At 34.4% G+C, this 17,923-nt stretch overlaps 2 protein-coding genes and 1 long non-coding RNA gene across 3 annotated transcripts in view; 2 read left to right on the top strand and 1 right to left on the bottom strand.

Moving 5' to 3' along the window:
* Window positions 1-1,127: 1,127 nt before the first annotated feature.
* On the top strand, window positions 1,128-9,376 carry LOC123312002 (transmembrane protein 18). Its single transcript, XM_044896170.1, has 4 exons — window positions 1,128-1,318; window positions 4,818-4,935; window positions 6,962-7,110; window positions 8,940-9,376. Exons 1-4 carry the CDS (start codon window positions 1,247-1,249, stop codon window positions 9,057-9,059), a joined length of 459 nt encoding a protein of 152 aa, XP_044752105.1. The 5' UTR covers window positions 1,128-1,246; the 3' UTR covers window positions 9,060-9,376.
* Window positions 9,377-10,230: 854 nt separating this feature from the next.
* Window positions 10,231-17,923, bottom strand: part of LOC123311595 — a 132,833-nt gene continuing 125,140 nt past the window's right edge. The window contains exons 8-9 of the mRNA XM_044895648.1: window positions 12,942-13,224; window positions 10,231-12,715 (exon numbers count right to left, since the gene is read on the bottom strand). Of these exons, the coding sequence (XP_044751583.1) occupies window positions 11,565-12,715; window positions 12,942-13,224 (1,434 nt within the window). The 3' untranslated portion in view covers window positions 10,231-11,564. The remainder of the gene's footprint in view (window positions 12,716-12,941; window positions 13,225-17,923) is intronic.
* On the top strand, window positions 15,813-17,354 carry LOC123311596. The gene is made up of 3 exons (XR_006537503.1): window positions 15,813-16,271; window positions 16,342-16,504; window positions 16,582-17,354. It is a non-coding gene; the product is annotated as an uncharacterized LOC123311596 (long non-coding RNA).

Raw genomic sequence — 17,923 nt, 5'->3', positions numbered from 1 at the left:
CATTTCAAAATAAAGTACCTATGAGGAATAGCTTCATTTTCACATTTTCTGACTCAACTACTTCAAATGGTTTCCTTTTCATACTTTATTCCAAAGGTTTCTTTTCAAATATCAATATCGAATGCATAGGATGCATTCAATAAGGGACATATGGCTATTTCTACTTGATCAAAACTAATCAATAATCTTTTGGTTTCATTAGAGATAATCGGATAATTCCATTCTGAAGGGCAGATAATTTTCAAACAATTCGATCTTGAAAGTCTATCCTCTTGCCTCATGGCTTGCATTTCATTTGATCTCATTCGAGAAACAATTTCCCAGTTCTGTTGAATGAAATAAAAATATGCTAGGAATTAGGTGCAACATAACTCCTTGAAGTTATTTCGTATTATACTCAGAAATTTAAGTATTGATTTTCAAAGTAGTTATGATATTGAACAATTAAACAATCAAAATGTTATTTTCATTAATTATGAAAAACATAGGTATAATAAATGAATATCAAATATATTCCAGGAAAAAATTCATGTTTTTTAAGAAAATTAGCTTTCAGTTACAGAAGGTCCTTTAATTTTTTTTCATGTTTTGTAAGTGGCTTTGCTTCACTTACTTTGTCAGAGATATGGTTTTATATAATTAATACAAAAAAAGACAGAAAAATTGTTTACTGCTTTTATTGTCTTTTTATTATCAGTACAATAAATTACTTTATACACTTAAGGGAATGAAGGGATACTTTTAATCCCTGAAGGTTTATCATATTGAAAATTCCTTTGAAATATTGTGTTACTCGACCCATATTACCATGTCAACTGGCACCTGCTAGTTGGCTACATTTCGGATTGGTCAATCAGTCCTTTTCTACCCTTATCTATAGGGTAGGCTGATTTCGGCATCATATAATATATCAAGCACTTATCTAGTGCTTTTAGGAAACCTATTCGTCGTGTATTTGTTGCCATCTTTGATACGATCACTCGACCCGATTATATACATATATAAACTCGAAAGCGTCCTTTTTCTTCATTACGCTTTCCTCCAAGAGATGTCGCGACTAGTTCATAATTGCCCTACTCTACTATAGATGTCCTAAATATCGAAATGCCATATTTGTTTGGTTATTACCAAAGCATAAACAAATTATCACTCGCTCGTCAAGTCGTTGTCAAATGTAGTGTAGATTAAACGTATCCAGTGAATTACTACATTTTATGGTGAAGGTCGGTGTTGAATTCATCACAAAATGAAAGACGCCGATTTTGCTGAATTCTTACAGTCGAATCAAATCGATGGCTTGCTTAGCTTCTTGTACAGTGTAAGTTAAATTAAATCTGTTTGATCATTTAACCTGAAATTTTTTTTTATATATTTTTGTGTATTTTACCTGTTCAACCAGTTTGAATTTTCATTGAAAAAGCCGATAACAGAGAATACCATTGGAGACTGTATGGTAAACATTCATTCGGGAAACGTATCAACAAAGAAACTCATTGGATTGAATTCAAAATCTTGATTTGTGGTTAACAAAATTTGATTATTTTATTCCTTGTCGCATACAGAACTATATTTAGAAATGTCTCAAAACTAGTTTTACGAATGCATCGCAATTATGATAGAAATGAAATACCCAGTCTTTATTTCTCCTATTGATTTCCAATCTATTTCTAGCTTTTTCAAATTTCCTATCCATACAGTTGGATATAATGTACTTTACGAATCGAAAAATTGGAACAAGGTCGTCAACAGAAAATCGAAACCGGTAGGTAAATAATTCTAACAGAACAGAAGACCGCTCTATTCGTTTCCCTTGAATATAAAATTGTGGGAGCAGCAAAATAGATATGTATCGGTTTTATAGAGAAGGCATGCCGATTAGTGTTACTTCTCTATAAATAATCAAATTGTAATAGGGTGGATATCATGATGTACATAAGAGTTATTTGACAAAAAACGAATATAGGACCAAAAGAATCATCTTATACGCCCTCTAGATTTATAACAATTGTTTCGTTCAATTGATCACTCGATTGTATAAAAAGTAGATTTTTCGAAAATGCGCGCGTAACCCATGCGTATTATTTGAAGATGATACAAAGGTTCTAGGTTCAGTCCCTGCTCGTACGTAACTTTTTTTGGAAAGAAATAGAACAGAATAATATCAATCGTGGGCGTCGAATAATTTTCAAGTGGAGAGTCCTCCTCTGAAAATGTTCATGCAGTTCGGGGGTTGCCAATGCACATGAAAGTGTTCATTAAGGATCAATTTGCAGTCTCATCATTGTATGTCAGCACGTGTTTGCTAATGAGCCATTAGAATCAAAAACAAGGAAACCGCATGCCAAATCTTCTCAAATTGATAGGTATTTAACTATAATAATATGCCAGTAATATTATTTTAATTGTCGATATGGAACAATAATTATACTAACGTAGCAACTTTAATGTTGACAACCACAAATCACTGAGATAAACATATCTATAAGGATATTGTTCATTCGTGAACATAACAATTCGATACACATTTTTATGCAAAAATAATTAGACAGTACACATGAAATACTTCATTCTATTTCCTCCCTGAAAAGGCACATAAATAGAATACTCATCCGTAACGATGAGTGAGCGATGAGCTATTTTGACAATAATTCCAAAGGAGTATTTGATATAACCATAGACATAACCTGGGTTTAGTCTATGGTTATAACCCAGAAAAGTTTCGAATTCTTTGTTTCTCCCCAGTGAAACATAGCATGTATCGTGGAGGCTAAAGAAACGTTACCTAAAATCAATTATGTATTTGAAGCCATATAGAAATCAAATTCACGAAGATATAATCTATATTCATACTCTGCAATTTGGATACTTCCAAATTGCACATACAGATATCAAATTCACTAAAATATAATAAGGATATTCCAAATTGCGAGGTTGTAAGAACGGCTCTGATGTGGGACACAATAGACCTTGAGGTTGCAGTGAAATGTAACCCCATATCAAAAGATAACCATCCCAGATTGCTTGATTTTGGCTGTATCTCGTAAATCTAGGTTCTAGGCTAGATGGACAAAAATGTTTCTGGTCCAAAGCATTTTTGCGTTGTCTAGCGATGGCGAGTCATTCTGATTCCAGATGCTCTGGAGTTTCACCCTTCTCCCAATCTACACTCGTCGTCAGACCCCTTCTAATTAGGTGTTTCCTGAGGTGATAATGACCTGTGACTGTGAGGACTCCAGTCAGAAGGTGTAACATATTTTTGCTAAGATTCAGATAATTCTTAGATCTCTCCCAAGTTCCAATTTTGAAAGATTCCTCCAGAGTTATTCCTTTCGGTTTTTTCCTTCTCCTGAAATTGTACGTTTTCCTATATCGCCGGAAGGTTCCTGGCCAATGAAAGGAGGTTGTGCTACTTCCTTGGCAAGTGTATTGGCCTCTTCATTTCCTTTGGTTCCACAGTGACCCTGCATCCAGGCTTAACAGACCTTATTGTTATTGTTGCCTAAGTCGTTGAGTTTCCTTCGACACTCATATATTTTTTTGATCACAGCCTAGCTGGCATGATGTATTGCTATCACATTTCTCAGAACTTCTGTGTAGGTTTATTCCCACACATCTTTCGATTGCAAATATTTTTCCAGGAAGACGCTTGAACAGCAGCCTAGCGATAGTGAGAATCTATGGTACCAACCTCCTATACTCTTTAGTCCTTCATCAGTCCCTGTTGTGTTTTTCGAGCCTTCTGTATAACATTTATTATTTCTTATGGGGATTTGGAGGACGGGTTACCTTTCCTGGTCTTACTTTATACTTAGCATCGTATTGATTGGGATTCCTTCTCAAACAAAAATTTTTTTGAGCAAACCTATCCCTAATGATAGCACCTGAAGAGCAATGTTTAATTTTTTCTTAAATACCAGAAAACTGACAAATGGAATTGAGTAGAAATTCTATGAGAGCGAGAAGGTAAGGAAAAAAAATTGGCTGTGGTCCTCTGTAATTTCGTGGGCCACTCCTAAAATTTATTCCGCAAGAAATTTTTTGCCAAAAGTACTTGAAGGTTTTCGAGAAAAAAAAAATTTATCAGCAGAGGTATGCAGCGTGTGTCTCATGGGATATAATAGGGAATACTCCTTCTGACGAAAATGATACATATATTTTTTATGAGGTATCTTAGAAACGTCACATTTTGAAATAACCATTCCAACCGTTTCCCAAAAAATATTTTAAGTACTTAAAAATGAAAAATAAAGAAGGGGATTTAAAATTTAAAGCGTTTCGTTTCTATTGCACAAGTTGGCAACATCGACTGAAACATGCGTTGGTAAAAAAGGACTACAAATACACTATCTTGATGAGATAGACAAAGATGGCTGTCTATGAAGTCTGCGACGAACGAGGAAGGTCGTAAAATTTTATGGGATTTTTACGGCCTGTTGCTGTAGAGGCTCGCCAGTGAGTACGCGCCTTATGTTAACTTTAAATCAACAGCTGTTATTTTCGTGTTCTAATAGGCGCTGTTGCCAAATGGTAAACTAGAAACGAAGTGATTTAAATTTTAAAACCTAATATTTGAAGAATGATTTTGAATAGTTTCCGCTGTGCATTTGAAAAATTCATGAATGAAACTCATAATTATTCAATTTAAACTTGCATATGCTGTGATAACCCAAACACTTTTTTTGATTGACTACACTCTCCCACAGAATTTCTGAACAATTTCATTGTGCAGGTTTTCCTGAAACCTAAATAATCATTATATTTCGAGGATATTTTATCATAAAACAATTTATTTCAATTTTTTATTCCTCTCGTTTCAGATCGAATGGAGAGACCCTTGGATAATAGGTTTAGTATTTTTCCATTTAACGATATTTCTCACAGCAATCCGTACGAGACGGCACGGGACGTTCCAAGCTCTTCTGTTTTTCGTTCTATGTGAGTAATATTTTATGCGAAAAAAAATTCATTCCTTTCGTAATCGATTGTGATCTGGTGATTCTCCCGGAACATTAAATTTCGATTTTTCCGTAGAACATAATGGCCACCGACTGTCGATAACTATTTTCGGCGTATTCTATGGAAATTGTGTGAATATTATAATAACGCATTTCCTGGTTGTGGCTCGTTATTATTCGGTTTTTCAAACTGAATCTTGTCAATGCCAGTGTTTATACTCTAATCATAAAATACAGAAAGTATTGAATTTGTCGATGAATTCTTTTTCGTATGACAAATAACTTTTGGTTTATTATACTCAGTGTGAATAGAAGGAATAATTGTGAATTAGAATTTCTTTAGGAATGAAAGATCGATAAAACAAGAACTCCTTCCTCTCTTAAGAGGAAGTACATAGTACATTCGAGATCAAGACGATCGACATTGGTTGCTTTACGGATGCAAATCCGAAAATGTGTCACATATATTTGAGCAATATCCAGAATTACGTACTGAGTACTGAGAAGAAATTACCACGTGACTGGTAAAATTAGGAATATTGAATAATTTTCAGTTATTCCTGAATTTCAGCGTAATTTTGGCATATATCTCTATGGAAATCTTTGCAATATATAAACAATCGAATCGCCGATGTCACCCCGTCGTTATTTTTATCGAAATATGTCGATAAACCATCGAAAAATTATTGTGAAAACAAGTTTTATTGACACTAAAGTTCAAGTTTTTTTTCTCATAAAAAAACAACTAAATGGAAAAAAAACAGACGGGGTGACATGAAGACGTCCTTCAACTTCACGTAAAAAATTGAAAGCGTAAATTAGGAACTAGTGAATCTCGTTGGTCGACAGCCGGGATTTTCGAGATATCTCAGAAACCATCAGAGATATTTGGGAACTGTTTAAACCCACCCACTCAGCCTTGAATAACGCAACTTTTTCGTAATTTAAGCTACCCTGTATTTCTAACGGTTTTCGATATCCCTGTAGTCCCCCTCTAAATAGTTCTAACCCTGTATAGAGGTGGCTTTTTTAAAGCTCTTGTAATGACATTTGTTTGTGGAAAAAATTATTGGATTTTTGTTAATCTTTATTTTTCTAAATCCTACGCTTTGCGTGCAGATAATTAAATCTACTATTTTGCCTTGCATTGAACGGGATGTAACTTGGACGGGAACAGGTTTTGAAAAAAAAGTGATATATTAAAGATCCTCCCTGATTTTGGTTAAGAAATCACCCTTTAAAATTTTTCGCTTCAATTAATTGTCTTTCCATGAACATTTCTTATGAAAAAATTAAATACGACCGAGAGACGGTAGAGTTCGTCTAAAATGGAATCTCTTATAAATTGTGTAATTCAATAGGAACGTATTCAAGAGGAACATTCATAATTTGCATAACGCCTTGTTGTTGTGAGAGTAGAAATATCAAGGTTGTCTACGTTTCGTGAGTTCAGAACTACAGCACTAAATATTTGTATTCTCCCGTGATTTTTTATATAAAAGCAGAAAAAAAATCGGTATCTGCAAGGAAACTGGTTTAAAATATTTTTATTATATTCCTGAATATCAGAAATATACGACCTTTGCGCGACGCGTCAGTGTAAATCGAAAACATTTCCCATTATCTAGGTAGAAATGCTTTTTCCTCAATACGAAAACGTTAATTATAGCGCTCTGCATGTTTATGTAAATGTGCGTTGTACTTGTTAACCAATGTGCAGAAAAAAATCAATTTGATCTTTGGAATCTTCAGCTGATATTCCTTTCTGTAGTTATTGCTTGTAAATGCAATGTAAACTATTTGGAAATCCCCTAAATTAAAATAATCATCCCCTAAATTGAAATCATCATAGGTCAACTGCCAAGGCCTTCGGTTATAGAATTCCTAGAGTATAAACTTAATTAAAAATAAGGATCATGTGGAACATGAAATAAAAATGTTTTCCCATTATTTTCTTTTATTGACCTTTTCTTTTGTTTTGACTAATTGGAATCTTTCTCTTACAGTGTTATTAGTTTATTTCTCTGAAAGTATCAACAAATTGGCCTCTACGAATTGGAGGATTTTTTCCAGGCAACAGTATTTTGACAGTAATGGCCTGTTTATATCAATAGTTTTTTCGATGCCTATCCTCCTCAATTGTATGATGATGGTGGTAAGTTATTTGACTCTCTTTTTCAAATTTTTGTAGTTCTACCTGTTATTTTACACGTCCACATCAAGGACTGTTCAGGAATTTTCATCATATGTTCTGAAGAAATTTTAACAATTTCAGGGTTATATGCATAAGCGGACTAGATAATAAGTATGTATTTAAGGATCCAATATTCATTGATGTCGTAAAAATCTCGGTTTTGGAGATAAAAATAATCACGTTGAACTCGTTATTTTAGATAGTGCCACGTAGGATAACAGATAAAAGCTCATGTAATAGTTATCAGCAGAACATGATCTCTGCATCTTGTTCGAAAACATTGCCAAAAAAAGATGGATTTTGTTTGATCTTTTCATTCTGAATCATTTTAACTCATAATCCAGAGGGTATTTTTATACGTAGTCATGTGATCATTTGAAAGATATCTGTTCCATATTTTTTCCTCAAAACTGGAATATTTTCTATTCGGAATTGAATTCTCGGGGGTTATTTCACTATCTGTCAAATGATCTCATGATGGATTATCTCAGTAAAAATCAAGCATTCTGTCGAACATTTACAGTGCTTAAGCGAGTATGTTCAATAAAAATTGAAATCTTAGCAAATCATCTACTCTTTGGCCAGAACTTTCGACTTGAATGCGTTCTACCGAGAGTATGTTAGAATTTGGAAATTGCTACTTTTTTTCAAAGTTTTTGAGCAGTTTGTTGATTGTGCGAGAGAGAATGCCTATTTTTCGAATATACTCGCTAATATGTTTGGTTAAGGTGATCTCAAAATACATGTGTATGTTTCTTACAAAAAAACTGGAAATTCCTCCACTAAGATCTATCAGTTATTTTTTCACACATATCTTTCCACTCTCCAATATAAAAATAAAGTTCATTTGAAGAAACTATACATGTGTCGCTATAGCCCTTTCTTGAGATATTTTGTGAATTTTACTACCAAATAAGAAACTCTAAAGAAGGACAAAAAATCTTTCTCTTCACTAAATCTTGGTGTGAATTCCCCATTTTAGTTCAGCTGAACATTTTGAACGAAACTTTTACATGTGGAATTCCTTAGAAGTGTTAATCTAAGAAGGAATTATTTATAAAATTATAAATAATCTGTTTCTTCAGTCTGAATTGATACAGATGGAGTTTATTAGCTCCGATTATATCGGCATTTCTTTTAAAAACTGTAATAACTAAAGATTAGAACATAATTACAGATATATTAATTAGTCTTTATCGGAAATCGCGAGTGACCAAAAGTGATTCTGAATATAAGTATTAACAGATTCATTGACCCCATTCAATAGATATATCAAATATTATATCATTCGATTTCGCCTTTCGAAAATCTATACTCCAAAGGATCTATTCGTTATAGACGGGCCTCTGATGAATCGTTGAAAATATTGAACCAGCAAAATTTTCAAGTTTAATGGGTTCATTATCATCGAGCTGAGACAATTGCCTTAGTTCACACATTACATTATGAACGATAAACAATTTTATCGAGGTTACTATAGGGTCATTGCTCATTAATTTCTAGAATAAGCAATGGAGTACGAGCAATCAGAATGCAAATTTTCTATATCAAAATGTTTTATCTAATTTTTAACATCGTGTGGAATTTTGGAATCGGTAAACACGCCTTGAATTCATGTTTTTGGTTCTATAATTAAATGATTTTGTTGCTATGTTGAAAAAGTGAAAAGAAATACGTTTACCATTTGATAAGATCTTTTTGAAAACGAATTGTTTTTTATAGTTCATGGTTGAATATCTTCAATTTGATTGTGAACTTCTCTGTCATGTGATCTCTAATAATTTTTTCAGGGAACATGGCTTTACCACTCTACGGAACTTATGACGTCACTTAAAGTAGCACAGATGAAGGATAGACTGAAGAAGCAGCAGCTGGAAGAGCAGCATCGAGAGAAATTGAAAAGTAAATGATCTGCAGTGCAATCGCGATATCCAATTAATTTTTTTATTTCCATTTCATGACATAGTGTGTTTTTGTTATCGTCCTGCTTTTAGAATTTTCATTTACCAACACTGTTATTTCCAGTTTTGATGTGTACGAAGCTTATTTCAGCTTTCTAGTCAGTATGCAATTGGAGATTTTTTACGAATATTAGATTATACACGAATATTATATTTGATGAGACTGAGAAATTGTTGGTGATTTGTGAGAATATGATGATGTCATTCTGTACATATATACTTTGAAAGAGATGAGTGCCTACAGGAGAATTAAAGATTTTTGTCGAGATTTGTTTTTTTTTTTTCGTGTTGCCAAGACATTGAATAGATATAGGTTAAGGTTATAGGTTGAATAAACCTTCCTGAGAATCCCTAATCACACTAAATGTAATCTATTACGAGTGTTTCGATATCTTAATAGCTTCTGCAGGTGAGATAGAAAACGAGAGATTTGCAGCATCATCTTTGGAGTTTCTACAAAATCATTGAAGGTTTCTATTGTAAAGTGGGACTAAATCTCTTCATCACCATTATATGAGTAAATTGAATTTTCGCGATTATTTTGTCAAAATTTGGCAGCGACAAATTAAATTCAATAGGTACTTATATAATAGATTTTTTGGTATGCTAAATTTTTTGTGATAACGAAATTATACTGAATTCTATAGTGATAGAGATAATTTTGAGGGACTTTCACAAAATTATTGCTAAGTCGTTAGTATGGAATGGAATAAGATTTCTATGCAAAGGTAAGATTCCAAAAATCTTTCAGAGTAAAAACGGGTGCACTACAAAGCGTTACGTAGAAACAATCTCAAGAAGAGGGGATGAATGGTTTTGAGCATCCGACAATTTCTTCAGTGGCTGTGATCTTTCAGTTTTTTAAAGCTCCCTCTTTTCACAAAGTGACTAATTTCTGAGCTTTTTTATTTTAGGTCGAGCATCCTGCAACGGTCTAGCATCAATAATGATGTTTACATTTGGCTTCATCGGGATGTAGAAAACGCTCGTAAAATCCGATCCTTATCTCGCTAAGGGTGAACTGCATTTCATTCGGGTAAATAAAGCTGTTCTTATATGATGGACACAAATTTGTTTCAAAATTATAATGAGTTGAGGGGTTTTTCAATGAAAAAAGATATATCAGAAAACTTTATTAGCACATCGGAGTATACGTCTCCGTTATATACAATGGAGAACACAGTAAACAATATCGGATACTTTGTGCAAAATATTTCTCTCACTCAAGAAAGAGATAATACCATAGCTGGTCTACAAGTACAAGTAGGTAACTTCTACTGGTAGAGGACGGTAAGCGAAAGGACGGTGCATGAAAAACAAAGAAGTAAAATTAAATATAGATGAAAAATTCTGGAACAATATCAAAAATATCGCGTGCAATATGCCATAGGTTACAATTATTCTTGAAAATAAAAAATAATTATTTGAAGTACAGCTTTCTGTTATAATTTTATGTCGATTATTTCTCTTTTGATAATCAATTTCTGATGACTAACAAATTATAAAATAGCTGCTGGAAGCAAATGAGTGATACTAGTAAGAGATAAATAAATTTTGTGATTTTTTTGGCCTACAGTGAGACTGATCATACGTTTTTTATCACATAGTTCACTTTAATGATTAGATTTATCTATCGTTTCAGATATTTCAGAGAAAAAGTTACATTGCTGCTATAACATAAAATTTACAACAATTTTTCTGGCACATGATTACATTTTTTAAATCCTGATTTCTAAGCTATAGCTGGTTTATCTATGGGTTGTTCAATCGATGTGCTCTTATATGACAACTGTAAGAATTTGTGCTTTCATTATCATAGGGCAGACATAACATATACATACAAGAATAGTGAAGGAATTGATTATACCCCGTTACATCTGGCTTCTTTGAATAACCTAAAAACATTGGCAGTGGTCGAGGATATAATCAATAGTATTTCCAAAGTAATAACACTACTCGATTGTGATTCATATTGATGTTTGTTAGAGCCTCGGTTTTCATACTTTGATAACAATTCAACTTCAGTTAACAACGCAATTGCTACTTATAAAATTATCGAATGCCGATTTGGATCATATTTTATTCTGTCCAATCTCTTCGTCATTTTACAAATAGTCAAGAAGTTTCACACTCATTCAACAATACATAAGATGGGATTCTCCTTACCCTCAACAGCATCATAAGAACAACATCACATCAATCACATAATTTAGTCAAGGTTTCTACGAAAACGCTCAGTGCTATATATCATCTTAAAGATACTTTCACAACTAATTTGATTAGATCTTGAGACCTCCATCAATTTCTCAACAAACTCGGCCAAAACTTTTATCTCAAACATTCATCAAACATAACAATTAGAATAGGAGTCTAAAGATAAACATGTGCTGCTTTCGAGAGAACATAGACTTATCTATATAAGACCTAATTCAAACCAGACCTATCACAATCTTTTCAACCTAACACCCTGCTGAAAAAGTAAGGGTAATATGAACGCCTCTGCGCGCTCGTCAGTTTTCTCCTTCTGTTTGGGCGATTGGGAGGAAAGGGCTCGGAATTTAATGGCTCAGAAGTGGGACTCCCCATTTCCGAGGTTTTGTTTTCAATCACTTCATCAGTTATCGTTTCTATTTCCCCCAGAAGAGATTTCGACATTATCTCTTCCTTTCCCCAGGCTGATTCTGCTTTTTCTACGTCGGAAACAGTTTGTACAGCCTCGCTGTCATTGTTTCTCGAGCTGTTTTTGTTGAGTAGGTCTATTTTGGGGTCGATAAGAACGTCAGCCGATGTACTTGATGCTGATTCGGGTTTATTTGGGACAGTAGAAGATTTATCATCCGGAAATTTATCATTCCTTTCAGACAATGCGACTTTATCTTGCTGGGACGTTTCATTATGCCGTTCTGAAAAAGTTGTCGTTGATTCATTGTGACGGCAGTTTTTTCTGCCGAGTTTCTCGTCCAGGAACTTGGTCGTTACAATGAAAACGTCGCTGGAATTCGTGTCTTCCTTTTTTTGCATTTGTATTTCTACGTGTTTGCTCTGCCCGTCGAATTCAACACGGTTATTTCCTTCCACGTCCTGATTGAGCTGGTCAACCGGGTTTTCATCAAGGAATTCCCTTTCATCCTCATCAATTATCGGCAATTCCTTTCGATGGGTCCTGTTGAGCTTGACTAATGGACCCCCTGATGCGATTACTGGAAACATTTCGACTTCTTTGTTCAGATCCTGATACAGTTCCTCATGGTTTGCGTTCTGGGCGTCGAATTGTTCGTCCTTCTTTTTTCGCTGTTCTTTTTCGGAAAGGTAGTTGATTTTTTTCGGGTCGGATTTTTTGTAGTGTTGAATTTTTGATTTTCTGTCGAATTTCTTGGGGGATTTGTTCGTGACTTGCGTAGAGTCTGGTGGTGCTTCCTTGTAATAGGCGACTGTTGTGAAAGAATTCGTTATTTCCGGCGTTATGGTGCTGCTAGATGACGGTGAAACTGTTGTAGTTGAGGAAGAAGATGATTCGTTCTTCGATAGAGCAGGAATCGAAGCTTTTGTGGCCTTACCTTCATCTATGCCAGTGTCGTTAAGCTCTATGATGTCAAACATAGTTCCTGAAAGAAATAAGTTGAAATGGATATGTATTCAATCATTTTGTCATAAAACGAAATTCTATACGTAGATGGACTATTAAATTTAATAACTATCTGTATGTAGATGCAAATAGCTGCAAGAGAGTTTGTTCACGAATGAATAAATGAATTACTCGTACTCCTATAGTTTCTAGCCCAAAGAAAGATTCTTTAGTAAACTGCCACCAAGTTCAGGTTCAGAGCTTACCATTCTCAATTATGCTGAACAGTTGGCCTTGGCTGATAGCGCTTGGATACTCCCCTATGTCTTCGCTTTGAGTCTCAACCCCCTTAGAGTCCACGTTCAAGGTGGCATTTTCAGGAGTCATCATTGTCGACTGGTCGTCTTCTGGCATGTGTTCATCGTCAATTTGGGAAGCATCAAATATCGATAGTATTGAAGGCTTCTCTGCTTGAGAATCTGATCTTAGGTGACTCGTTCCTTTGAAGATGACTGTTGATGATTCATCTTCTTTGCTCATGGTAGAAGCCTAACCAAGAATTGAAAAACTATATTGGTTTAATTGATTCATGGAAATCATTTAAATAGAAAGTCTTGTATGATATGTAGAAACGATATATAATTTTATTTGCGAGAATTTATACCGGGCGTCTCGCTTGGAGCAGAATAAACTTCGAAGGTGAATAGAATACACGTAGGAGATTCTGAATACACCATATTTGATATAGGATGATTTCACGCATTTCTTTCGTGCACGAAATATGATTAAAGATCTATATTCTTCCGGTATCCTATAAAATCAAAGTTCTAGCACTTCGTAGACAGCCAAACCATTATTCTTCATTTCACCATGCTGTTACTTTTGCCCCTGTAGATAATTGAGACGTGAATTCGCGAGAAATCTCGCTGTAGAGGCTAAAGACCTTATCCTATATTTGCTCTCATAACCTGCCAGAAAGATAAGCTGATTATGAAAGTTTCGAATCTCTGCGGTTCGAAAGTTTAGGATCGGACCACGAGGATGAAAGGATTATCGTATAATATTTGAACTCGCAGGTTCACGAAATTAGTCCCCGTCTAAATATACGAGGCAAGGGATGCTCGGTTTCAATTTCGAAAGGCAAATTAACGAAACGATCCGAAGTGTTCTGAAGTTTATCTCGCCTTTGGTTATAAAGGAGCGATATAGCTGTGACATTCATCTGAAGGGTATAATGAGTGTATAATTGAAAGAAGCTTTTCGTAATTTGTTCTTTTGATATTCGGTAATGAGCTTTTTGAATCGAGCTCAGAAAAAACACCGTTTTGAATGAAATGTTATAACTACCGCGTTAAAAATGGTTCTATATAGGCTCACAGAATGCTCCCTAAACTCGATATATTGACTAAGTGGATACGGGGAATTTTTCCAAAAACACCTTGTAGCAGACAGAAAGCTTGCCCATTTCTGTTCTGCGCCTGCTGGAAGGATGATTACACTGATTACGTACTGGGTGGCAAGGTCAAGGGAGAACTGGGTTCATTAGCAGTGGCGTACCATTGACAATGAGTCTGCATAAGTACTTATAATGAAAATAACTTGAAATGGGACTCTCCTTCGATATTTCAACGGTGGTAAAGTTCATTGTCGGGAAACAATTTTTTCTAGTTGATTTGCTACTGACAAATTAGTGCAAGAATTTACGCAGGAGCAAATCGTTTATTTCATTTTTTAATTTATTTTGTTTCGGAGATTGGGAGTGAAAACCCTAAAAAGTTTCAGGAAATAGTAGAGGGTCTGTTGAAGTTGGACAATCAATCATACTGCTTTTTTTGAATGAAATCCTGCCTAGCCTAACCCAACCGAATAAAATTATTTGTTACTAGAATTGTGATAAAATGTCTCCCAATAGTTGAGGGGCTCAAGAGGGAAATTCGGGATTTACTCGTGCGTGTCAGATTAATATAAAGGAAGATACCTTGGGCCCTGTAGAGAACCTCTACCAAAAATTAGACCTGTATATAGGGGGAATTGCGTAGGACAGCCTGACAGAATAGAAAAAAAACGATCTTTGTACATACTCGAGCGTGTACAACAAAACAATACAAAACAAGTTTTCTTGAATTATCTCCTCTCCTGGGCTTCAAATTGTTTTCGTATTTATTATAAAAGTTTTCTAACTCGAAAACTGATAAGAGTGTAAAAAATTGCTTCAAACAAGAATTGTAAAGAATTTTATCACCGTAGTTTCGGGTGACTTGGGACGATTGTTGAATTGAACTTATGTTCAATTTTCATGTCATGTCATATTTTCAAAACAGTGACCTATTTTTATCTGAAAAAGAGGTTCGAATATGCTTAATGACTCAGACTATTGATTAGGACATATATCATGCTTCCGAATTCGGATATAAACTTTGAAAAAAACATACATGTCCCAAGTCACCCACCGATTTGGGAGGCTTGGGACACCAGTTAAAATCTATTGATTTCTCAACTCTCAAATGAAATAGGTGACTTGGGACGGTGTATTGCTTTGAAAAAGTAGAATTTGAAATTCGGAAGGGAAATTAAATGATAAACGCCTATTACAGCGAAAGTAAATATATTGCAACTCAAATGTAACAAAACTAAACAAAACAAGGGAACTTTGATTTCTTTCATTCTTTGGTGATTTCTTCGTGGAATTAACGTGAATAATAATATCCTGCGAAAAATCGACATATTTACTGCTGCCAATGAGCCGCTTATTCGGCATTGTCCCAAGTCACCCATGAAACAACAAAATAAATGAATGAGATCCGTGTTGCCGTTTGCTTTGTAAACAACCTTGTTTCATGACATATCCAATATCCCAATATCTCACGTATCCAGAAAAAAAATTTACACATGCACAAAGTGAAACACATGTATCTACAGGACACTAGAAAGTATAAGGGCCGTAAAAAAGCGCGCTTTTACTCCCCTGTATTCGTTAATTTTCCTTGTAAATTTAAACGCTCTGGTCATGGCAAACTCAACAGGAATTAATTGTTAAACTAACCGAAAAGACGCTACACAATCTTATAAGTTTGCCCCTTCACTCATAAATGGTAAGAAACAAAGAAATCTGCAAGGGGGGTATTAGTCCCAAGCATTGAACTAAAGAAAGAAATGGAAGGGACCCGCAGTTCAGCAAATCGGTCGAAAGTGTGTCCAAAAGTGTGGGAGAGAGAAAGACTATTGGTGGGTATCCCTTCTCTCTCTTTTAGATGTTTTGTTTACATCAATCAGCTGACGGTTTTGTTGATTATTCAGTTTAAATTAGTTTTTGGGATGATTTCGGTTGTGTTCAATTGGAAAGAGATCTAAAAGTGTTCAGAATGCTAAAACTCACGATTAATATTCGCTTGAAACTTGAAAAAACTCAAATAAATCGGGGAATCTCCGAATCCCACTCGAAAACCTTTAAGTATCTGGATTTTCGGTTTCTGAGAAATATGGATCTAGTGAAGGGACAGATTACCTTTACCTGGCCACCCGAGGGAATTAAAAGGGTTGAAACTTTCTGAAAAGACCTCTTTCGATATTAACTGGACAGTTAAAAAAAAATCAAAGTAAGTAATCTTCAGAATTGAAGTTGTTTGTAAATTTGTGGTATAAAGTTTTAGAGAAAGTATTTTATAGGTTTTTGTGTTTCTCAAATCATTGTTGTCCCCATCAATATCAGTACTGTTTGCAGTCACGCAAAATTGGTAAATTTCAGACTCTTGTTACAACGATGGTTGTAACAAGTTGCTAAAGGATGCTCCAATGAGCCGAACAAAAATGAGCCAAAGAGTTTCCACAGGTAGGTCTATTTTAAATATTTTCATTATGAGATCCCTTTTTGCGACTTCTAAAGCATTATATGTTACTTTATTTTAGGTTTCCTTTTAAACGCCCAGATATTTTGGAACTTTGAATTACTGCTGTAGGAAGGGAAAATTGGTATCCCTCAAAGTATAGTAGAATATGTGAAGATTACCTTCATAATCCAAGTTATACAAGAAAAATATTGAAACTTGATGCTGTACCAAGTGTATTCAATAATATCCCAAGACATTCAAGGATCATGGAATACTTACAGTTTCATCACTCTTCATATACAACTCACTGTGTTATGTGCATCAGAACTGGAAGAACTTTCCGACCAATTCTATAAATCATGCATATGAAACAAGAAATAAAGACTCCTTGCAGATTCCAGTGCACCATCTGAAGCGCATACACCAGGGCATGGACTTCTGCGGCCCCAAACTATATAATAAATTTTCTTCTGAGTTTCATGACAAGTCCAAGATGAACTTTAGGAGAGAAGTGAAAAGGTTGCTTTTAAATGAAACTATATATTCTATAGAAGTTCTTATCGAGAAAGAATATGTGATGAGATTTGTTTTTTATTTTTATTGTGTTTGTATGCATGTTGTTACCACTGTGATATTTTATATTTGTTTATTACTGTCGGCACCATTTGTAATATTAATTGCAAACGAAGATCCCTCTAACCTAATCTAATCCGATGAGAAGCAGAGCACATGTAAGTTTTCGAGTGAATTTAAATTATTTGAAATCAATAATTTTCTTTTTCATTGTAGACTATTACTGAAGATATATGTAAACTATTTTATATATTGTATATAATAAAAATATAGAAAGAATTGACAACGCTCCTTAATTAACTTAAAATTCAGTATAGTAGAAGGAAAATATGTATGTTCAACATGTAGATTAAAACTTTGATGAATTTCACATGATTACATTCTTTCATAATATACTAATCTAGTTAAAATGAACAAATTTCTGTTCTTTTCATACAAAAAAAGACTTATTAAATTCCGTCTACACTGCTCTGAAAAATATGATCAACGTCGCAAAATTAACTCAGAAAACGTCTTGAATTGATGAAAAATATGATTCCAATCATCACAGTTCGAGAAACGGGTCCAAAATTTCAGATATCCCCATCTCATTGTTGCAGGTGTTTGGCAAAAAAATTATTAAATTCCTTCTACAATACTATGAAAAATATAATTCACATCGCATAGAGGTTATCTATGATCGCATAATCAACTCAGAAAAAGTCCTGATTTGATAAAAAATACGATTCAAATCAGAAAAACGAAACGTCAAAAATTTAAATTCAAACTTTAATAGGTTATCTCCCCTTGCGCAAGAACAGAGAGAGAAAGATATACATCCAATTGTCTATTTCAGTCGGCCTCACTTT

The sequence above is a fragment of the Coccinella septempunctata genome, chromosome 4 (assembly GCF_907165205.1).
Source record: "Coccinella septempunctata chromosome 4, icCocSept1.1, whole genome shotgun sequence".
Taxonomy (NCBI): domain Eukaryota; kingdom Metazoa; phylum Arthropoda; class Insecta; order Coleoptera; family Coccinellidae; genus Coccinella; species Coccinella septempunctata.
Note: the sequence above shows the minus strand (reverse complement) of the source record. Positions and strands in the feature narration are given on the sequence as shown.